We start from the raw sequence: 24,931 nt of genomic DNA, 5'->3' as shown, positions 1-24,931 counted from the left end.
ATATTATATTAAAGGCCAAGATCTGAAAACTGGAAGCTCTTTCAGTCAGCGTAGTTTATCTTCTCTCTCCCATGGCACTTGCTTTCCTGCTCAATGGCATCTCACTCAGGCCACATGTTTTACCTCAGTAAACTTGCCTCCCAGGCCATCCAGGCATTTATTGGTAGCTGAACAAGAAGAGCCTACTGGCATCTGGTCCCTGTCTCTTTTAAATGCCCTCGATCGTATCAGCTTTACTAAACTGGGCTGGCATTATTTTACATGCCATTTGAATTTATATATAAATATGTATATATATGTGTGTATATATAAAAATATATACACACATTGTTTAAATTTGAAAGACATTTGGATATCCAGAAAAAGTTTTTTAAAAGATTAAAAGACTTCCACAAGGCAATGTACAGTTTTTTAAAAAACAAACCCACTGTCAGCTGGTAGCTAGGTTGTGTTAGGTTTATACAGAAACAAGTATTCTGTGGAAGTAGCAATATTTGTGTAGTTTCATGATTCTGCTATGCTGGAGCTACTTCTTTATAGTTGCTGGGTTTTGTTGCCAAAACCTAGTTTTTTCTATATAAAAATGTGCAGGACTCCCTAAGTAACTGTGCTAGTCGACTTCCCAGCCAGTCTGCTTTCTGTGAATATACTTTACACCTGTTAAAGGAGAGTTTACTCTTGCCCACACTGTTCATTTTAGTCCAAAAAAAGACAAGTTATGTAATAAAACAAATCAATCAAGCATCAACAAACGGAAACAAACAATATAATTCAAGAAAATACTTATGTACCTTTCTGTAGGTCTACATTAGATTTCAAAGTTTTCATTTAGCATCACTAATACTATTATAGAAGGCTCATGTGATATGAACATGGAGATTTTTTAAAATAATCTAAATACATTATTTTACAAGATACAAATTCTAAAGTTTCTGTCATATATATTTTAACTTTTGTGCTTGCATCATGGCATTCAAACAACTTCATTTTTTTATAGCAGTTCCTTATTCCATAGAGTTATAGACTGGATTTTTTCTGTCCCATTTGCAATCTGTTTAAAGGTTTCCAGCAATTCTTTGCCATAATTAAACATGTAAGACTGATTCTATAGTTTGAAGCTTTGTAGCCTATTTTAATTTAAAACTCTCAAAAAGAGGTGGAAATTTCATAATTTTTCTAGTGCCCTTACTGAGGTATTTTTAGTTCTATTTTCTTTCTTTTGATATTAGATTATGAATTCAATTAAACTGCATTGCCTCTGGCTTCAATGACTGAAAATTTCTGATCTTTTCAAATTGATTAACTTTTCCTGATTATGGATCAAATAAATACAGTTCTGCAGATGCCCACTTTGGCATGAGATTTTTAATGGATTAATTCATGTATATATTTAAAGTTAAAGGTATCTAAAATACTAAAATGCTTTCCTCCCCTTTCTCAAACTGATTTAGGGTCTTTTTTTTTTCAGTTGTGAGCACCTTCCAAAAACAGTTAATATGTGTCAGAATAGTCTGTGCTGGATTTGCTAAACTCCTTTTTTTTTTTTTTTTTTTTCTTTTTTCCTTGTTGAAAAGCATCAAGTTTCACTGGCCTTTTTCTTTACCTGTACTAATATTTTGTTGTTTGTTTTTTTTTCTTAACATTTCCATCCATTCTGTTCTACCATCTTCACTTTCTCTCATTCATTGTAATAAATCTGCTTTGTTTCAGTTTAATATGAATCTTAGTGCACTGTTGCTTGACCACTCTTTCTAGTTATTAACCAGCTATTAATCCTCAATTACATGAAATTAGGAAAATACCTTAGTAGCACTAAGACACTTAGTAGCTTGGGAGTTAACATGGTGCTGTAAGTGGAATACCCTCTTCGAAGCTTTCCCACTGATACTCATTTAATTAGTGCTGAGGTTACTGAATCTTTCAGATTTGTCATTTGTGATGGGTCAAGAAGGAAGTGGTGATAGTTTGATGCATCTTTAATCAGTAAATGTTGTAGAAAAGTATGGTAGCTAGTCCTTTGTTTTCTAGGACTGGAGGGTCAAAAATTGTCTGTTGCTATTTTACTACTCTGTAAGAAATCAATAGTTTTCTGGGTTCTGTGGGGGTGTTTCCAGTCCTTTTTCCATCCCTCTCTTGCCTGTTCTCTGATGCCTCTTTCTTGGCTTCTTTCCCACGAGTAGTGGAGTTAAAACATTTGAAAGGTTTTATCAATTCCTTTTCTTCAATTCTTTGCAACTCTCCATAGAGACAGTTAAAGCTGCTGAGAGTCTAGTCAAATTTAACTCTACAGGAGCTTCCTAAGCTGGGTCTGAACTTTCCCTTGCTATTCTAACCATGGGAACAGTAGTTCACTATCCTGGTGCACTGTACTATGAGATAATTGACCTTTTACTTTGGGCATAATGCACAAGAGAAGATACCTTGCAGCAAAGATACTCATTGCTTTTTAAAAATGGGAAATTACTATAATGTTTTAAAGGCGTTTTGGTAACTTTTCTGATTTTTACTTAGTAATCAAAACTTGGATTAATAACAATTCTTTCAAACAAATTTTAAAATTCACAGATTGCAGTCTCTCTCTAATTATCAGGAAGGCTCTGAATCATCTTCAGCAAGGTAAGAATCAACTCATGTACTTTTCATCTTGCACAGAACAGTTGTCTAGCAGATTCACGTGTCATAAATAATAAATGAATACTCAGCCTCCCTTGAATGATGCCCTGTGATACAGTTTTACCATTGCACCTAACTGATGCTTTCAAAATGTGGTGTGGGCATAATATTCTCGCCCTAGGGTTTTTGTTTTCTTTTCTTATAGAACAAAAGCTGTAAATTCTCCTTCCCATGTACTTTTTTTCACTTATGCTACTGTTTGTTTTGAGTCATCTCACTGTTACTGTGACCTTTTTTTTTTTTTTTTTTTTTTTTTTGTTGTTGTTGTTGTTGTTGTTTAGACTTTGGGGCAAAATTGGCCTAGATGGAAAATAGGATTTGTTCTCATCCCTTCTGAAGTCCTAATACCACAATTATTTAGGTCTTCCACTGCTCCTTTTTTTTTTTTTTTTTTTTTAAATCTTGACCACATTCCCAGAAAACTGTCTCAAAATTAAATTCTAAACACCCTCCATTGCTACAGAACTAGAGAATTTGTAGCCAGCAGCAAAATAAAGTGATGCTGAAAATAGACTTTTTTCCCTAGAGAAAGGGAGTTCCCAGACTCGACCAGCTACTAATTGGTATAAAGGTTTGTTTACTCAAAGGAGTTATTCCTAATTAGTTCCCTATGTGGGTGCTCTACTTGAGAAATTAGTGTTTCATTCTGATTTAATTCAATCTGCTTTTATAAGAATTGTTACAATTTGTAGTGAGGGACTTATTTTTAGAAAAAAAATATCTGTGCCATATCACTCCCTGATTTTCAAAAGAGAATTTCTCTTCAGGAAGTGATTAAACATGCTTACTTTTTTGAAATTAAATGAATAAAAATTCATAGTTAGATTAGGCCCAGTTCCTAGTCATATCTTTATAAGTACAGCACCAGAAACCATGGGATTTTCAGAGCCCAAACTTAAATGAACTGATTTATGGACCTGATGACTTAACCTCTGTTTCTCCATAGTCATGAGAACAGTGAAACAGAATATTTGTGAAGAGTGTTTGTGGAGCCAAATTAGCAATTCTGAGGATATGATTGAAAAAGAAGTTCACTTCCAATATTTTATTTAGCAGATTTATTTCTCTTAAGTTGATTTAACTTTGTTCTTGGAGCAAACATGCATCATTGTAAGTTCTTTGACTTAGAGAGTTGTAGAAGTGATACAACAGCCATATCTTAAGAACAAGTCTACCTGTGGATTCTTATAAAGGACCTGGTTGGTCTACTTGCATTTCTCTGAGCTTTCCCCACACACTTTGAGAATGAAATTATCACTGTTAAGCATTTCAGTTTCATTCTTTATTTTAGAAGTTTCAGAAGACAGGAAACTTAATTTGTGAACTTAGAATCAGTTTCACCAGACTTCTTTCAATGTAAATACTGTTTTAAATAAATATAGCTGTTGTAATAAGTAGCTATTATAATGTTTTGGAAATGTGTTTACCCTTTCATTATTTAAATGTTATTTCTTTTCATTCTTAATGCAATACATATCGGTACCAGTGAACGGCTGTGCAATCTTGGCAATGCTTAATATGAAAATCAAAATTAAATTTAATTTGTAATGTAGAATTATATGGGATGAAAAATCAGTTTAAATATCTGACCATTTCAATCCAGTGGGATTTTTTTGAATTCAGTTATTTTAAAATTTCTTGGATGCTCCAAACTTTTAAAAGACTCATTTTCAGTTTTCAGTTGATACAATCTGGTGTATTTGCTTGCAAGCAAAAAAGTTTTAACTGAAAACTGAAAGAGGAAAAGCACAATGATCGCATGTGTAATCTTAAATGTTTTTCGTGACAGACGGACGTTGAATGTTTAGCATCAACACTTCGGATTTTTGAATGTGAATTGGAACCACTCTATTTCTAGGTAAGACATAAGTAAGTGTTTGTGTTAAGTATCTCCTTAATTTTGCACTGATTATGAGAAAGCTAAAGAATGCAATATGCTAGACTTTACTGTGTATATTGAGTGTTTATCTTTGTTGATTGAGTCCACTTTTATTTGAGATTGAATAAGAGGTCAGTTATCCTAAACTTTTCTTTTTCTGAGAGAAACTGCATTAGCAACTCTACATGGTCTAACTATGTATAGGATTTAATTTTGTTATTGAGTAAGTAGTTTAGTTAACTTGTTGCTGTAAAATGTGGTGGTTCAGTTCTGTCTGCCCTTTCTGTTGCATCAACACCTGTATCCATCTTTGTGCTGGTTTAGGGAATTTGCTGCTGAAACTCTGTAGGATTTTAAAGACATATTGGAAGGTTTTCTGACAGGTTAGGCCTCTGGATCAGCATGCTGTGGAATCCAACAAGTACCGGTGTTTACACAAGGAAATCAGTGCCAGTACTTGTGGCAACAAATTGTTGTATCAGCTTTACTGTGTCTTTAAACCTCTTGCTTACTCTGCTCCAAGAACAAATTTGATGCATGAGAAATAAGATGAAGGATTTGTGAACAGCTGGAGACTTTAGAGACTTCAGTATCTGGGGAGGAAGTAGAAGGTGATAGAGTAGAACTAGAAGGTTTTAATAGGTACATGTAATTACAACAGTTGTCCCTGAAGATTGCCTTCTTCCTCATAGTGAAATACTGGAGGTCATGCCAATTTGGCTGCTAGTATTTACAACACAGATTATAAGGATGAGAATGGAAAACTCAGTGTAACACTTAGCTGACACTAACTTGGCCATATGTTATGATTTCTGAGCCCGAAGGCTACAAGTTGCAGGAAATGGTTCTATTGGTTCTGACCCTAACACGCTGCTGGTTGCCAGCCCTTTCTAGGCTGTTGAGAAATGCGAAGCAGACATGACATTTGAGCTGTGCTGTTGCAGCATGTAACACTTAAAATCTTAAAATCTAAAAGAGACTAATATCTTAATTTGTTAAGGTAATTAAGGCCCTGTGAGATGCTAGCTTTTATCCAGTGGTTTCTAGGAGAGAAGGAAATCATGAAATATGGAGAGGAATCTTGAAGCTGGCCCTGCTTTAGTGAATTCTGTCATTAGTTAGCTGCTGTGAGAGTCATCCAGCAAGGGATGCTGCAGGCAGGTGACCACAAAGACTTCAATTTGTTGTAAGTAAAAAACCAAGCCCAACATGGCAGCAGTCTGACTGGCAATTTATCAAAGCAGATTTGCGGTTCCCAAGTGACCCCAGGAATCTCAATGGCAGTCTATCAAAGTAAAAGTATTTGCTAATCATGTGGATGTTTGTTCAAAAGCAACAAAGCCACTTGCAGAGGACTTTGGAAAGTTTAGATTCATTAATTTAAGACCACAAAGGTTTCTGCTGAAAGTGGAACCAGTGTAGTTGAAAACCAGCAGTATTCCTGTTTTGTTTCACTAGATGGTTGAACAAACCCAGGTCCAAGGGATGAGGTGGATATAAGGGGTAGAAGGAAAGTTAGTTAAGATTGAAGGCTATAATCCTAACTTTGATTAACTTCTGCAGTGTAAGTAATTATTCTTTTCTACCTTGTAAGCTAATGAAGTGACGCTTGAAAGGATTACAGACTAAATCAGTGAAGTGTCTGTGTGTATTTTGTTTTTACGCTTTTTTTTCCTTTGAAGGGCCTTCCATCTCTCTATTCTATTAAAGTCAAGTGGAATTTAAAATAAGAATGATGTATATGATATATATATATGTACATTATATATATACATACGTATATGATATACCTATTACATTTTATAAAGATTGAATGGGCCTAAGTTTGAATTTAAATTGTTTTTTTTAGTTGAAGAAGATTTTACTGAACTGGACATGAGAGGGTCTCAAAAATGAATGTTCTTCATGGTCTTATCCGTCCTAGTAGAGGGGGACTGAGATGAGCTGAAGCACAGGGCAAGGAGATCTTAAGAGATAAGAAAACTGAAAAGAAAGAATAAAGGGAAAAATGGTAGAAAAGCTAATGAAGACTCCAACATGTTAGAAGAAACAGGAAATGATAAGAAACAAGGAATGTAAAATAAAGAAATAGAGATTTACTGAATTAAGGATTTTTTTTTCTTTAAATCTAGTCCATAGAAGGTTAATCTTTACTACAACGTAGTTCATTGTTTTTATTAATTCCCTTGCTAGGAACTACAACTGGTAGAAAAAAAAAATAAATTGGTAATCTCTTTATTAGCTGATAAATCCTATTTTTTTGCTATTAGAAACCTATTGCAGATATAATGATTTTTTTTTTTTTCAAAACATGCCATTAATGACCTTAAAGATTGACTGTAGAAACATCTAAACACTTTTCCCTAAAATAAGTTTCTTAAAATAAAACCATATAACAACAGCAAGCCAAAAAGAATTTTTATATTTTATATTTTATATAAATTATTTTATATAAATTATTTTATATTTTATATAAAATATAAAATAATATAAAATATAAATAATAATAATAAAAATAATATAAAATATAAAATAATTTATATATTTTATAAAATTTTATATATTATATATATTATAAAATTTTATATATTTTAAATTATAAAATAATTTATATATTTTATATAAATTATTTTATATTTTATATAAATTTTATATTTTATATTTATATTTTTATATATGCAGCAGAAGTAATTCTTTGTATCTTTGTGGTAATAGCTGTGAGCTGTCTGAGCTGTGCTGGAAGTCTTGCATGATAAGATTTTCCACGTCTCTTAGCACAAAGAGGAAGATCAAGTCTCTTATGCTGTTTTTAAAATGATCCATATCCCTTAGAAAACTTTCCAAATGTGTGACTTGAAATACTGTTCTAATTCTCCAGAATCAGGTTAAACATTTGTATAACTGTTCTCAGAAATGTTTTTGTGTGTATATTGTGTGAATATTCATGTGTATGGTGATCTAATAACATTTTCCAAATGACCTTAGAGGTCACTAGAACGTGGAGTGGGAAGAGAGTAAACTAGTTTTCAGTTTCCTGTTTTCAAAGAATACATAATAAATTCTAAATTAAATAGTAACATAATAAGCATATGTTGAAAGATGAACTATGATGATATTGTTCAGGTCTTTTGATGGTAAGTATATTCTTGAAATAGTAACCAGTTGACAAAACTTAGGCGTTATCATTTTCTACCAAAACTAGTGTGAGTTGTTAAGATGAAGACAGCAATGCAATTTAGACAACCAAGGTAGATGCCTATAGTACAGTTTGGAATCTTCATTTACTGTCTGATGAGTCTGGATTGATGCTTAGGTGCCAAAACTAATATCTAAAACTGAATTTCTGGTGTAAATTTTTGCTTCACATGCAAATGCATTCTTAGCATCTCAAGTATGGTAACTTTCACTGACTTGACAGGTACCATGATAAAAGGAGGGTCAGAGTAGTCACAGAACTTTAGAATACATTTTAGACATTTTCTAGAAAATAATTCAAAGTTCAGGAAGAAGGTGATAATGTTTCATGTCTGTTACTGTGAAGTCTTTGAGAGATTGTTCTTTATTATGCTAGTGAAATATCTCAGTGTGTAGTGCATAGAACCATGTAATGAATAGTTTTCAACTCAGATTACTTTAATTAATTGTTGAATATTTATAAAGCACACATGTGCTTCAGGGAGAAACATGAAGAAAGGTACTGTAGAAAACATTGTTCATTGTCTTGGGGGTTTTGCCAGATGTGTTTTACAAAGAGGTGGGTGCACTCTCTATCTGGAACTCAGCTTTAGGTCTGATTATTGTCTGTAATAATAGAGTATGACTCAGTTGGAGTCCAAAATTTAAATGTCTCTCCTGAATTTTGCATTCTCAAAGAAGGACAGTCTCCCGGCAGGTGTTAATGATGAGGTGTTTGCTAATTTACGGTGATGAAACTTTATGAAATTCCTGAAATTAAGGGTTGAATTTTTAAAATGTAACAGAACCTGCACTCTTTATTGACTTTTATAGAAACAAATGCTCTAATATTTCACCACTAGCAAAAAGAAAGGCTTTTTAATACCCTTTTTCTTTAAATAAAAAATGCTTCAAAGATATTTTCTTATATAAAAAATGCAAACATCTTTTTTCGTAATGTTCACCTTCATTAACACAACTTGCTGACTTCCTTCCTCAGCTACAGTTCTTCCTACACTCAGAGGTCAGAAAAGAGCAAGATCAACAAGCCACACATCTGGCTGTCTCTCTTTCCAACTGGAACAAAGAAACAATTTTTTAAATGGCTTTTTGAGTTAATTGTAAACAATTTGGTTTTGGAGTCGCTGACTTGCAGCAAATGTTTGTCGTAGGCGGATGTAGGGAAAAAGGACTATGTCCTAATGCAATTCCTCGGTGACCAGTGAGGAAAAAAAATCCCCCCCTTTTTAAAAAAATAAAATAAAATAAAAATAAGTAAAAGGAAAAAGAATGTCTTGATTCTTCTAGCATTGTATGTGCACATGAGTACATGTATAGGACATTTCACAAGCTTAAAATACATGCTTTGAAGTGGTAAAGAGAGACAGAAGTAGTTGCTTATTTCATTTTCCTAGTCTCTTATACACTGACACTAGTTTTTTTTTTCTTCTTATTTTCTGCAGTTCTACATATGAGCCAACAGTGATAAAAGATGAGGGACTAAAAATAGGAATAGAATAAACCTATTTTAAAATGAGAGTTTCGATCTAATACATTTTTCTTCTATTCATATTGTTTCTAAATGCTTTTGCTCCAGTAAACTTTTCTCAGAAAGCTACAGTTTCTTTCTTTTACTGTTAAGTAATATTTTGAAAATTAACCCTTAAATAATTACTGAAATGTAATAAATACTGTTCTTACTTTCAAATGGTTGGTATTTTTTAAATATCTTTTAGCATCAATTAGCAACAGTCAATTAGTTTACCTGATATATTAGATTTATTTTTTTCATCTAAAGTAAAGTATTTCATCTAAAGTAAAATAAACATCTGGTGTGACTTCTGTTGCCTTTACGTTTTACAGTAGGAAGCACTAGAACTGTTGATGCACAACAGTTTGAAATGCCAGCTACTTTTTAAATACCTTATGATACCTTTATCTATCTAATTTGAACTCATATCACTGTAAAGTTTTTGGTTAGTTTAATATCTCTGTCATGATAGTTTTATTTCTGACCTGACTATTCTGCTAGATATTTGTAAATGTTCTTGTTTCTCTTCTGCTAGATATTTGCATGAGGAATAAGCTGGTTTTCCATGAATTTGTTTCTAGGAGCAAAAATGAACTGTACTATGATTATTTTTTGTCAAATTTACATGTTTTGAGTTGATAATGCCACTTAGTGGGTAATAGCCTTAACTACACTCTTTTGCAAAAACAAATCAAGTAGCATAAAGTTATCCTTTTCTATATTGTAGTTTTCTTCCTGGCTAGAATACGGTGATAATAGCACGTTTTCAAAGAACCTTCTGTTATCACTATTTTATGAAGTTCGTGATAGTCAGTGCAGGTTCTGGATTAAATGTATTAAAAAGTCAGAGTCATTTATTACAGCATGTTAAACTTCATAGAAGAAAGTAAGGATCTTCTCATTTGTGTATTTCACTTGATTTGAAAGATCAAACATTCTTGGTCTTACTGCATTGATTCTTTAGGCTAGTGAAATATAATTGTTAGTAAGCTAAAGATAATGGTGTTTCAGGCAATGAGTTATTTTTGGCATTTATGGTTGAAAGATTGGGTGGCTGGGCAAGCCATGACCAAGCCGATTCTTCAAGAACTGGGTTGAAGAGGACCTAATTGAAAGTAGTCAATACCTTTTCTTGGATGGCACTGAGGAGAGTATAGCACTGGTACACTCTCAGAGTATAGATCCTGTTTTAGCTGGAATCTTTTGTAGACTTCAAACAATTCTGCTTTGGAATAGCAGAAAGGTGAGATAGATGCAAAAAGTCTATTCAGTCACTATACACTTACTACTTGAAGTATATTTTTTCCACAGGGATTTTTCTTTGCTTAGTAAAGATGACAGTGCTAATAACTTGGTGTATCTGATAGAAAATTTAAATACATAGAAATTCATACTTTGTATCTGACAGAAATAATCTATTTGATGGAAGAGATTGTTTCCCCTGCGGAAACACACTGGTTTAGGACTGATTTATGACTCCTTTAGCATTTGACTGTGTTCTTTTAACTATTTATTCCCTAAGTAAATTTCCATTGCTTCCCATCAACCCCCAATTGAGCATTTTTTACTAAATCTCTCACTTTTTTCCTGAAGTTTTCAGCTATACTACTTTTATTAATAGGTGAGTTGAATAAACTACAAGTAAAATACTGATTGGCTCTGAGGAGAAAGAAGAAAACATAATTAAATTTCCTGTCATCTTCTAATGCTTTATTACAGACTGGTTGTTTTACTGTTGAAGATTAAAAGAAAATGCTGATTTTGATTTGCCTAAATAAAACTTTTTTTTTTTTTTCAGGAAATTTGTATCTTCTAATCATGATATTTGTTTATAATGAAATTGGGAATAATTGAGGGTTTTTTTACCTGTCTCACCCCATCCTCTGAAGAAACTCACATCATCTAAGTACGGAGCTGAAATTAACCTGAGTTTTATGACACTTTTAGAGCTGAAATCACAGAGACATTCTGCTGTGTGCTTTACTGCCGTACAGCAGTTTCTTGTCTCTGGACGCATAGACTAGATAGCTTTGAGTCAACAAATAGAAGACTTTGGTTCAGTAGATTATTTTAATCTTGATTTACATTATTTTGTTACAATTTAATCTTGATTTGCATTCTTCCCCTTTAACAAGCAACTAATTCTCAGTTTTCAGTTAAATATGCTGATTTGCAACTTTGTGTGTAGTATCTGTATGTATACATGTTGTGTTACATCTGTGTGCATGTATGACTTATATACTGAATTTAACATTTTTAATGAGTTATGTTTCTGTACCTAAACTATTTTTAAATGAACTATTTAAATAAGTTATAGTTTGAATTTTTGTTAGAGGTAATGATCGATGTCTTTACAAGGGTGTTTTACTTTTGATTTATCTCACCTCTAAGTGTGAATAAAAAATTCTTACATCCTTTTTAGGTAAAAATAAACCTAGCTAAATTTTTCAGTAAACATAATTACAGTGTCTTTTCTGTAGTTTCTAGTTATAAAACTAGAATTGCCTCTCAAACAGCAGTATTCAACAAAGGTAGTAAAAAACTGTTGGAGCTAAATACCTACCTACATTTTCGATTGGCATTTTTAAGCTAGTGTATCTCATCCTGTGTATTCAGTTTTCAGCGAGACTACCAAGGGAAAAGCAGATTTCTTCTTTTTTAAGTTGTAATCTGCTTCTTAACTTCCAAAGAAAAAGTAGTAATTAAAACTTCTTGAGTAACTGTAAACAAAGATAGTGTTTCTGTTCACATAGAGAAAACACAACTGCTGCAAAGACCAGTGTAACACATTGTACATGCTGGGTTGGGATGCCCTGCTCAGAAAGCTCATCAGCCTCCCAATTTCATTCTCTGCTAAGCCTGGCTAATAATACCACCAATTGAATGTTTCAGGAAGAAATGATGGTTTCCATAATTTTAGATGTAAATTAACAGTCACTTTAAAACAAAATTTGGTGTTTCAGTTGGAGGAAGGGGAAAACAATGTAATGGTTTTGATACTTGTTCTGAAATCTAGTTATTAAAATAATATCTAGCTTACTTTGGCTTTATTTAGAAAAGGAAGTAAAAGTAGAGGAGAAATTCACCCGCTGATATTGTAGCTGTAGTCCCTGCAAATATTCAGTTTCATACATGCATCTCATGCAGAAGTTAGCACTGATGGTTCACTGCAAATATAAACTCATGGTTAGATCTGAAGTGCTAGTGCTAGCTACTTAAGCATAAAAGGGATAAGCACTTCAGATAAAATATTAATTAACTTGATTTATTTAGAGCATAAATTTTCATGTGCTTTGTGTAAAAGCTCGAGTTTGTGCTTTCCACAGTATCGTACTGTGCAATATTGGGTAAATTAAAAACACTCAAACAACGTCTTTCGGTTGGAGATTCCCATGCAGACAGCAGAGGGCACCACATCCCCAGCAAAGGCTTCCTGAGCTTGTGTTGTAGCTACTCGAGTGAAGCCATGTTGAATGAGCAAATGTCTATAGGCTGGTCTGTGAGTTTTAAATGTCTCCTTTACAGGAAATCCACCGAGTAGCATTGTAGGGTTGTCAAAACAACTGTACAATGTTCACTTTTGTGCATATGTTTAATTTGCTCACGTCATCGAACAATACTCTGTTTTCTTTGTATAATGGGCCACTATAGACTCGTGCATCTTTTAACGTGAAGGGACTAAGCTGTCATAAATGGGCTTGTGATTAACCATCATGAAAATTAGTCGATTAAGTAAAAATAGATTTTATAGGAAAGTAGAAGGAGAATATATAGTCACTACTGTGCATCAATTTTACTGTCTTAATAAAAGTTATTGTGCAAAGTTCATTGCTAAATTAATAACAGCTTCCAGTAGTGATTTGAATTAATTACTAAGAAGCCTGTCAGGGTCAGTATGTTATTTCAATTTTCATTTGCACCATCTAATACAATTTTTAATTAAAAGGATTATTTTTTAATTCAATACCATTCGCAGTGCTCTTCCCTCATCAGGCAAATAGCAGATTTATTAATGTAGCCAAAAAAGTTTTAGTGGCTTTTAGTAGCTCATATTGGGGCACAAAACTTATTTGGTATTCTTTGTACGTAAAACATATTAGTTGGAAATAGATTTAGGAGGGGATGTGCTTCTTGGAGTATTAGGCATGATGTAAAATTATGAATCTCTTCATGTTTCCAACATTATGAGGGCTTATGTGCTTGCCTATTAATGGAATACAATTTTCAAGGCAGGATATTTTGCAGCAATGCTATGATCCCAAGCTTTCTCTGCAAGTTCTAATGAATTGAGTGTCTAATGGGAAAGAGTGAAAGTTAATAAAATAATATCAGAAGGAATTAAAAAATGACACAAAAATAATGAAGCTAAAAGGAAGTGTTACTGGAATTCATTCATTTCTTTAGCTCCCGTCTAATTACAGATTACACTAATACATTGAAGAAAATATATTCTTCAATATATGGGCCCCCCTTCCCTTTCCTTGACTATAAGTGCAATCTTTGAAAAAATCTGGAGTTTTAACACCTTTCTAGTTTTATGTTTAATTTATTGTCCAGTATAATGAAGAAGTAATTTTTCCTCAGTCTTTCTTCATTCCAGACCATCTGCATTTGTAACTTTGTTTGTTTTTGTGTTTTGTTAATTGTTAGTGTTTTATTATTATTATTATTATTGTTATTATTTTCACTCCTTTACTGCAGTATATTACATTAGAATTTACTGAATTTCTTTTGGATGTTATCTCGAGTTTATCAAAAATGATTTTGAATTGTAATCCTGTTTTCCAGAATATTTTTATTTCATTCTATCTTATTGCATATTTTAAAATGATATTTTCTGCTTCTTTGTCACCGATTAAAAGTATTAGAGAAAACCAGATCTTTACAACAAATACCAAATACAGTATAAAGATACTATAAAAGTGAAAGTCTAAAATAGCCTTTCTTCTAGTAAATTCCTCAGTGTTTGAGAAACAACATTTATTGCTAGTCGACTTCAGGAACTGGTACAGGTAAATGGTTAATTAAACCTCTTAATGCCCAGTTCTGTTACCCAGATGCCTCCATAGCTCAATAAACCTTTTTGGGCTTAGGGGATCTCTCAGAATGCTGTCTTGATGATACCTGTGCTTTCCTCCTTTACCCTCACCCATATTCCATATTTTGGAATTTTTTCTCTTACTCTTTTCTGAATTAAAAAAAAAAAAAAAAAAAAAAAGATTTTTTTTTTTTATATATATATATATATATGTATATATAAAAAAAAAACCATCCGGCCTATTTACAGTGTTTTTTAAATATTTTTCTTCTTTCTAGTAGAATTGTTGCTATTTCTGTCAACAGTATCAATGTAATGCAAATGAGTCAGTAAATTTTCTTATTTTCTGGAAGGAGATATTAAGTATGATCAGTATTATACAAATGGAAGTATTTTAAACTAATAGCAACTAATCCCTCAAAGGTCTACATTTCTTCTTTAATTCCCCAAATCTTGAGCAATTGTTATATACAGTATGTCAGCTATCTTAATTCTGACAGTATCAATATACTTCTTTGATTGAATTTAATAATGTGCATAGTGTTGTAAGATATCATTTCATTTCTGACTCCTATTGCAGAAAGGAATATGTATAAAGACTGATTCAGGTTCATAGCTTGTAGATCAGCCCCCTTCAAACTAGAAATATATATTCGGCATGCAAAATGCTCTATGCCCTACGTATTGGCACATTCAGAGCAGATCACTAACAAATATGCAGCAAGAAATCCAGTCACCGTAGGATTTATGTCTGGCTTGACTGAGGTTTTATGTGCTGTTTTGGTATTTAAGTATTAAAAAGAAGTAAAATAGATAAAGAACAAAGTTAGCATGCAAAGACTTATTCCTATTATCAACTTTCTCAAGAAATAACTTGAAAATAAAAATCACTTTGTGGAAAATCTTTGCTGTTGCTGTACAAAGAACTAGAATATGTTGGGTTTCAGCTTGTTGTTTCAGACACATACTTTGGATTTTCTATGAGCATAGTATGAAATGTTATGTATGGTATAGTCAGAAGGTTGAATAATTGGCATTAATTAAAAGGCATTAAGAGGAGCAACGTGTTCTGTTTTTTGTTTTTGTTTTTTTTTTTTTTCTTTCTGATTTTTCATCTGAATTCTGTTTCTCATTCTGTATGTAAGACTGTATGGGATCAGCAGTAGAGTTTTTGCTTGTAATATCAACAAATGTTGAAAGCAGATGCCCTTTGAAATTGAAGTTTTAAAGCGCTAAGTCAAACTGTACCTGGAAAAAATGGTTTTGTTTTGAAGAAACAAACTAGCTAAACCTGTTCTGTTTCTGTGAAGGATACCTTTAACAGGTATCAGTTGGGTAGATATTAGAATCCTGTTTAGCTTACCTGTTTGAGGCTCTATTTCTTGGGAGAGGGGAGGAATTGAACCCCTGTTGAGTGTGTAAGCATCTGTGGATGTGATGCCAGTAGTCAATGAATTTGATTCAAACTGTATACTTAGGTGGAAGCATCAAGTATACAGCTTGATGTTGTATAGTTCCTTTATTTCAAACGTAATTTTATTCTAATTATTTCATTGTCTTCCATTCTTGTTTATTGTGACCTGCAAGTCAGAATCCCAAGAGTTTTCTTGCCTGGTCTTCATTCTTTCATGATGTCTCTTTTTAATATTATGCACTTGAAAATACATAGGTATTCTCTTCAAAGTGTGTTCAGGTGTGAGGGTTGGCATGTTGAAAAATCCCCCCTTAAATAAGTTTTAAGTTCATCTGAGGTAATCCTTTTTTTTTTTTTTTTTTAACCTTTTGATTTTAGTGAAACCATGAGCCAAGCTCTTTGTTCCTTGGGGCTATAGGTTCTCATATTGTTGGCCAACTCTTTTAACATTTTATGATTATTTAAATGTATGTATTTGTCATTACAAACCATTTATTAACTCCTGCTGATACACCCCACCTTTCTTGTAGCTTTCAGTTGTGCCCACAATCTACCTGTCTGTTGACAGCAAAAGCTCTTGGCTTGAAGCATTGTTTTTCTAGGAACTGTAATAAAATAATTGTTCAAAGCAGAAATTATTCTTTTATCTTTGGTTACTTTCACCTTGAGCAACATTCTTCTCTTATTCCACTTTTCACTTTTTTACATCTGTTTTGGGGGGTTGAGTTTTGTTGTGTTATGTTTGTTTGTTAGTTTGTTTGTTTGTTTCTGTTTATGCTTCACCTGGGCAAGGAATGTGAGGTACTGGTTTTTCTTTGCTTGTTTGTAAGTACTCCAGTCTCTCTGTGTGCCATCACTCTGTGGATAATTCCAAGAACTGCATCAATTCCAGTTTGCTTGGAGTTAGTCTTACATAAATTCTTACAGAATAAATAATAATAATAATAATAATAATAAAGAGAGTAAGTGTTAATATGCTTATTGCAAAGAAGAAGAAAAAGCAAAAATATTAATAATAGAGTAGGAAAATGTAGCTGAAAATGATCTTTTACATCTTCCTTCTTCTCCCAAACAAAAAAAGAGTGATTCAGAAAACAAAGTTGGTTATTGTCATGAAGAAATTGTGATGATGTTTAATCAGCATTTTTTATTATTTTTATTTTGATTTTATCTCTCAATATTTTTCTGACCATTTTCCAAGTCTTGCACTTCTGCTATGTTCCCTTGTAAGCACCTCAACAGATTTCACAGGTGAATATCACAGTAATTTGGAATTGTGCTTTTGATTTGAGACATCATCTTGGGTTCAGATGCTTCAGGTTTTGTTTTGTTTTGTTTTGAAATCGGAGTAAAGTATTCAGGCAGTAAGGTCAGTTCCACTACTTTAATAATAGGGTTACTACAGTACAGTTCCCTCAGACTGTGGACTTGGATGCCTGTCTTTATCAACGTAGATGCACCATTAGAAGTCGTCATTCCTAATTACTCATAGCTGCTTCTGAACTTGGGAGTCTCTGTTTCTCCTGAAACTCCCGGTGGAGCTGCTCATGAGAACACTCCCAGCCCCATTTAGTTAGGGTGATAAAAATGAATTTAAGCAGTAGGTATTTGCTGATCTAGCTCATTTTGACAGAAGCCTTTTAGACTGTGTTTATGTAAGCAGGCAGATTTAGGAAACAAAATTTGGCAAAGGAACGCTGATGATCAGCAAAGGGTTGAGCTGGTGAACATGTTTTTTTTCACTAATACAGTGTTTAAATGTTTGTCTCTCTATGTCTACCTTCAACGTAGTTTAGTGATAGTGATGTTTTTGAGCTTACGCTGATGTAAATTAGTCCTGTAAAGGAAGAATAAATACATTTTATAAAGTTATTACTTAGCAATATCTAGAATATTGTAGTTATCAATTAGAAATATTAAAAAACTCCACACATCAAAATTATATAATGACATAAAACAGCAAATACAAATATTTTTAAGAAAGTTTAAATAACATGTTGTTTAGCATTTGACATGCAAAATTCAGTTGATAATACCCAGTTAGTGCACTTTGGGGAGTGTTCTGCTTATCATTATTCAAAAATACATTGATTGCTTTAGTGTAGGAGAAGAATTTTCTTTACCCATCATAAATAGTAACCTGGAGAATGTCCAAACTAAATTAATGCAATTTTAGGAACAAAGTGATGATGCAATAGAAAATCAGTCTGTTATTTTTATTTCAAAGCTCAAGACTTTTTAAATACCAGTGAATAGCTGTATATGAAACACAAGATACTAAGTGTACCTTCTTGTTTGCTGCTTTTTTATGGTTTGTTTGTGCAATTAATGAAATGTTGAGTATCGAATACGGATTAAACTGTCAACAATACCTTAGTATTTTCTGTATGTTTATGTATATTCTTTGGATAAGCTTTGATGGTTTGGAAAAAGTGGGAAACATGAAAACGCAAACATCATCATGTCATTTTTAAAACATACTGTAAAAATTGAATTTTTAATGGATTTGGACACTAAGGAGAAGCTGCTGTCATTTAGGATCGCTGCAACAGCAATGTTTTTATGCATGCATTGAGTTGTATTTCAACATTGAACTGATTTTACAGTAAGTAAAGGAAAATGGTTTCCAGTTTAATGAAATTGAATTATCTTTGAAATATCATTAAGAAATCATCTTGGAAGTGACTTGGTTCCTGAGGTTTGAAAAACTATTAGTTTCCAGGGAAAGACAGTTTGGAAGATTCAAGTCATGGGAAGCAGCAAGCTATAAAGAATAAAATAATTCAGCTTGGGGTAGGACAATATGCTTATCAATACTTCTATTATGGTAAAGGTTGGTCTTCTAATACGGAGTTAAAAACTTAATATTGAATGAAGACTTATAATTAAAATGAAAATTTACTTGGAAGTAGATCTTGCTTTTAGTATTGCTTTTAGGAAAACACTAAGAAATTATTTCAAAACATAAAAAATGACATATTTATCAAACGCCCAAACCGTGCCTTCTAGATGTTGAATAATATCACGTACTTTTTTGGTTTTGTGTGTATTGGAAATAGATGACATCAAACCAGTGCCTTTAAGACCTCTACAAAATGTGGTTTGACCCTGGTATAAAGTTTGCAAGAGAGTTCTTGTTTAGTACTTATAACATAAATAGCTGAATGTATTTTCTAAATGAGGATTGAAGTAGAGGGGAATAGAATGAAAAACAAGCTAAGAAATGTAGTAAACATTCAAGAAAAAATATTTAGAAATCTCCACAGCTTTGGTGTGCTGTAGTTCTGTAAGAAGGATAAGAAACCAAATATTGGGCACATGACTTCAAGCTATTCCATGCAAATAAGGGCTCATAGCTGCAGTTTTTGGCAAAGGGAACAGCTTTCTTGCTGTTCGAAGCATGCTATCAACTAAAACAGTCTTTGGATGCAGTGCTAACTTTGGCAGTAGAAGAAATGGTTGGATTCTCTCTGAAGATTGAAGGCAATGAGGTAAGATACGGCTTAAAATGAGTTGAATGTGAAGAATGAAAACTGAATTTAGATTGTGGTAGTATTTCTTAATAATATAAATTGTTTCTTTCCGAGTTCTGAAAAGGAAAATAACTATATGCGTATTATTTTGTCCCTCTTAAATGATGTTTATGCAATATTTCAGTGTGATGAGATGTTATATTATACATCATTAAACCTTGTCTTGAGTAAAGTTGTTTCCCCTGTTTGCATGTTTTTCCCCTTTTTAGGCTAATCAGAAACTTAGGTTCAGTTCATAAAGTGTAGAACTTGTGAAAGTAAAACTGTATTTCCTTTTTTCTGCATGTAAATGGACATGACTTTATGAATAATGGAGAATGTTTCTTCATGTTTCAATATTGCGTATGCAAGATGATGCTAATTGTAAAGGGCTTGACAGTCTGCTCACTAGATCTGTTCTGGAGAGAAAATTTTGAAGAAATACTTTATGCAAAGCATGTGTAACAAAAACCTGGTTTACATGAAACTGTGTACTCGGAACGGATTATTGACTAAATTTATATCATTTTATGGGATGACTATGACTGCTTTGAAATCTCTAAGCCTTACATTACCTTTCTAGGTTTTCCTGCTATAAAAATGTATCCTTTATATGCATGAAGCAGTTAGAACTCATGATACTTTTTCTTCTGTAATGCTTGAGGGAAAATTTAGAAAAAATCTTTGTCTCCTCAAATGAAGTTTTACCCGTATACATGCTTAGAATCATTTTTGTGTGTGTTCTGATTTCTTAAGTGGGAAAAGTCTTAAACTGAAAAATAGATGAGCATCAGATGTAAGCCTCAAGAGCCATGGTTTAGAGTACTGAGAATGTTTATCTTTGAGGCAAAAAACAGTTTTCAATCTGACTTTTAAATCTAAAATTACATTTTTCTACATCCCTCCAGGCAGACCCTCTTTATTCTAGCTTTTCATGGTTTAATTCCTCTCTTCTGAGAAAAAAACGATTAAGCTTACCCAAGTAAGCTATACTTTCACATAGTTTTAGAATAATGGAATTTTCTAAGGACCATACCAGTGGGGGGAAAAAAAATATCTTCAAATCTCCTTCCTTCTTGTCTTCCACAGAGACTTGCCTTTTTGAGAATTGGTCACTTTTTCTTTTGGGAGTTTTTCTTAATAATTTCACATGTAAATGTTTTTGAGTTGATACAAGATAGGAATAACAGATAAATAGTAGAGTCTGAACTTCAGTATTTTTTTCAAAAATACATAAAAATACTTACAAGTTAAGAAATGGACTTTTTAGGTTTCTAATATAGTAATTTATTTTCTTTAATAATTGAGTCATTTTAGTGCAATAATGTGTGAATTTATGCTTAAGAATCCAAACCAGGGATTAAGACCTTATTTCTTACTGTGGAATGCTATTTAGCAATCTGAGTCCAGCAATTTAGAGGATTTACAAATATAGACAGTTCTGAGTTTGTTTCTTTTGCTAAGTAAATAAACTCATAAATATCTGTCTGTACTTAGGAATGTTATACTTTTGTTTAAATTCCAATTTGATGAACAGAATTATTTCTGTATTTATCCAAGGTCTTACTCTCTCTGTCCCCACACATAAATATCACTGAACTGACCATCAAAATGTTTCTCATGGTCCAGAACTTGCCATAATGTTTAATACATGATGCAGACTGTGTCAAGCCCTTAGTTATAGTATTCTAACTTTACATATATAACTGTTTACGATTTTGTTGCATTTACTAGGTTTGCTGGGATGGGTAATCTTCTTAAGGTCCTTACCAGGGAAATTGAAAACTATCCACATTTTTTCCTGGATTTTGAAAGTAAGTTCAAACAATTACTAGACAATGAGAGAATCTTTCCCTGACTTAACAGCAAACTGAGGAAAAACTTTTAAAATCTGATTGCTTGCAGTGTATATTTTCCAGCACAACCAGTCTGTCCAAGTCCTTGTCTCTAAAACCATTTGTTCACTCAGGACTCCTTTTCTCTTCCTTTTCTATTTTTCAGGAACCAAATGGGAAATCTTTTAAAAGTTCTCACTTGCACAGAGCTTGATCAGGGGCCAAATTTTTTCCTTGACTTTGAAAGTGAGCAAAGCTTCTTGCCTGGCTTGCCTTCTTTGCTTATTACTTCCTAATAAACTGCATGCGCTTACGCATCATAAAGCAATTCAAAAGGGATTTGCAAGCAAATCAAATTACACTTCAGTTGAATATTGTTTTTTGATATTTATAAAACCATATAAAGTGATTTAAATTCATTCTGAGCAGAGAAGAGGGCAGAATGATAGACATTCAAGTAAAATCTTACCTCAACTTAGTTTCAGAAGATTTATAAACCATTTTTTGCATATGAATGAACTTGACCTCAGCTTCCTTTAACATTCAGTTATGTTGTTGTTGTTGTTGCTTCATTGAATGCAAATATATATTGGAAATAAAAATCTTGTTAAAATGTCAACAGTGTAGGTGGCACAGTTTTTGCCTGGTTCAGTGATTGATTTAACAGGATTATTATCATTTTTAAGAAGTAATGAAGTGGTCAGAGTGTATGTGCTTGATTGCATCTCTCTTAATTGCATGTTTAGCAATTTGCAAACAGTGTTTCGCTTTCTAATTTCCTTGTTGCATCTGTCTCTGAATCAAAGCTATTTCAGTTCTGCTGGCTACAGTTTTCCTGCATGTACTTCTAGACATTGTCTTGAAAACTGGTCATCAAGTCCTTAAATATGAGTTTAATCTTACTCCATTACTTATGTGAAATGCTTTTTATTTGAAATGCTAACAGTGTATAATGTTTTGTCTCTTAATATCTTTAAAGAACAAACAAAAATGTTTTGAGAAAAGTCACTTTTTGAATGACTTCATTCTCAAGAACAGTTTGAGAGAATTCCAGATGAGTAGGCATCAATTTTATTACCTTGAAATGGCTTTACTAAATAATTTATTCTGAAAGTATTTTTTCTGAAAAAAATTACATGAGCTAAGACTGTGTGTGCTCACTCAGAAGCACTGATTCAAAAAGTCATTTAAGCACATGTAAATCTTATGAAATTGTTCAAACTTGCTTTCTTGGATCAGAACTGGAGTGTATGCATATCACTTTGTACGTATCTTAATCTTCTCATCTCGATCTTACTATGTTAAGAAGGATCAGTTTTAAATTATGGAAAAAGTTAATTGGCTAGTTGGGGTTTAGAAAAAAGGTACTGCAAGCCATCTATGCCGTTTTCCCCTCTGTCTATATAATTTGACAGTTTTATTGTAAAACTGAGATGTCAAATCTTTATCCAAAAGATCATGTAGTTTTTACTATCAAACTTCAGAGCGAGCACTGTGCCAAGCTATTACAAAGGTTTTCAGCTGCTTTGAGCCTTCAGGTTTAATCAGTCCCATCATGTCCTCTATTGTAAGAAAGTCCTATGAACCAGGAATGTAGACGTAGCAGGAAACAGGTGGCCTGGCAGTGGGAGACCTCGCAGGAGGGAGAGGGGAAAATACCTATTTTATTGCCTTTCTAAAAGTGCACTGCCAACAAGAACTGAAATGGGCCAAAGCACCTTCTCCCAAGGGAAGTACAAGTGATTGGTGTAAGCACACACACACACTTGTCAGGCACAGCTACCTAGAGATTGAAATAAAGTCCTGGAGATTTTTATGGAATGAAATCTGTGTTCTGTGGAAGGGATGTGACAACAGAGGTGTGTAGTGGCATGCTTTTGTCTCCTTAGCCATTGAATGGTGTTAAAGCGTTCTCAGTTAATGGCCAGATGCCAATCTGCATATTGCTGGCTATGTGACTTTCTGTGGATTTAGTTTTCAGTTCAGTGGGTAAAGGTTGTCACTAGAGTTGGTTATTCAGAGGTCTCTAAAAGTCCTTCGGCTTTGTATCTCTAAGGTATAGTTGCTAAAGATACATCCACTGTAGTTCCAATCAGGAGTTGACATCAGTTTTTGATACCTTGTTGAATGAGATAGTTGGGACTATGCTTAAGTACAGAGACGTTCCTCATGCATTCTCAAACATAAACTAAATGATTCTATGTTAACACGTGAGCATACACTGAAATCTCCAGGTATCTGGTAGACAGTTCTGGTGTTATGTGTGTTTTATGAGATGCAGAAGTAATTGTAATTGAGAAACCCATTGTAAAGTGACTGTATGCTGATTATAATCAAAAAGCTGAAGATTTGTTTTGTTTGTAAATTCATATATTTAAAAGTGCATTCACCATAGCCAAAAACCTATCAATATCTGTATTGAACTTATGGAGAGAAGTCAAATAATTAGAGTACTCTTAGTTTTTTTTCTTGGATTTCTATTCTTACATACCTGATGTCAGCAGTAAGAAGTATTATTAGAACCTAATGCAGTTACAAAAGTTTCCTTGTTTAAAAAAAAAAAAAGCCTTTCCAAAGCTTTGGAAAGGTGTTTCATATAATGTAGAATATAATGTAGAATCAAATTTTGATAGTTTCAGAAGTCTCAGATATTTTGATGTTATCTTTTATGTTATAACAAAAAGGTAATTTTAGTCACATTTTTAAGACTAGAACTGCATTACTTACAGTTCTCCTGTGAAAAACCCTTAGTGTGATGAGCTCCTGACACTGCAGGATGCCAGGGGCAGCGTGTTGTAGTGCATCCTTATAGAACACGACAGGTGCAAGAAATTCTATTCTTTTCTTTCTCTACAAAAGACTTAATGTGTCTGCAGGCTGAGTTAGGAGTTTTGTTTCTAGTTTCTCCAAAAGTTGTTTTTTCCAGTCGCTGTAGCTGTTGGACATTGTAGGTATGTGTTAGAAGGTAAAGTTTTGATCCACTAAATTTAAACTAAGACAGAGTTAAAGTTACTGTAGAGACAAATGTTTTCTTACACAATTTGTTCCTTTTTTCTCCCCCTAAATTGTATTAGTCTGCAGAGTGAAATAGCTTGTGCTTTTCATTGAAATGTAAAAAGTAATTTTCAAATAAATGTAAAAATATGTAGAAATGTTCATACACACACACGTATACATGTGTGTGTATATATATATATATACACACATACAAACAAATCCTCAGGTTAATACAGACAGGTTAGGTACCTATTTTAAGGAGAGCAAATATTCTTTTTCTGTGTCAATAAAGCCTTCAACCAAAATGCAGTTTCAAGGGTACTTGTATTATGCTTATGAATAGTATAAGACTATCACAGGCTTCCTTCGTTCAATTTCAAATATACTGCATAAAAAAGATTAGCTGCCAGGCTCTTTAAATATTTACTAATCTTCCAGCTATTTTGCATCTAGAAGTGTGATGGACCTTAGATAAGAGACTTAAAGAACGAATTAGCTGGATTGTAGAAATGCAGTATCCCTTTCTGTCCACAAGGATTTATCCAACTGTGCCACACCTATTCTGACAGATTCATCAGAGAAAAACTCACATCTGTGTTCATCTCTGCTTTAGACTGCGAAATGACTAAACCAAAGTTAAATAGGTAAAACTGTAGTTTCAAGTGTTAGTGGAGTTGTTGTTCAGTAACTTTCTTGAAAACATTGCTGTGCAAGTATAAGTATCCCAGAGAGGTTTCTGTTGAGTTCAACTGCATTTATAACTGAACGTTATAAAAACACAGGAAATACTCTGTAGAATGTCCCTTTTTAGATGAGAGGTACGTTGAGTTGATACGTTTACTGTATTCCATTTTTTTGCATCAGGATATTGCTTTTTA

The 24,931-nt window shown here is 33.0% G+C and overlaps 1 protein-coding gene across 5 annotated transcripts in view; it reads left to right on the top strand.

Annotated features, from left to right (window-relative positions):
- The window catches only part of CYRIA (CYFIP related Rac1 interactor A), a 57,716-nt gene that overhangs the window by 13,835 nt on the left and 18,950 nt on the right, over positions 1-24,931 (top strand). For 2 of the 5 annotated variants that reach the window (XM_032183529.1, XM_032183532.1), the window contains exons 2-4: positions 2,566-2,616; positions 4,463-4,531; positions 21,223-21,302. In XM_032183529.1, coding sequence (XP_032039420.1) covers positions 21,230-21,302 — 73 coding nt within the window. In that variant the 5' untranslated portion in view covers positions 2,566-2,616; positions 4,463-4,531; positions 21,223-21,229. Of the gene's footprint in view, positions 1-2,565; positions 2,617-4,462; positions 4,532-20,955; positions 21,036-21,222; positions 21,303-24,931 lie in introns of those variants that run through there. The other 3 variants (XM_032183531.1, XM_032183533.1, XM_032183530.1) reach the window with 3 other exon arrangements.

The sequence above is a fragment of the Aythya fuligula genome, chromosome 3 (genome assembly GCF_009819795.1).
Source record: "Aythya fuligula isolate bAytFul2 chromosome 3, bAytFul2.pri, whole genome shotgun sequence".
NCBI lineage: Eukaryota > Metazoa > Chordata > Aves > Anseriformes > Anatidae > Aythya > Aythya fuligula.
This window is presented reverse-complemented; position numbering and strand designations above follow the sequence as displayed.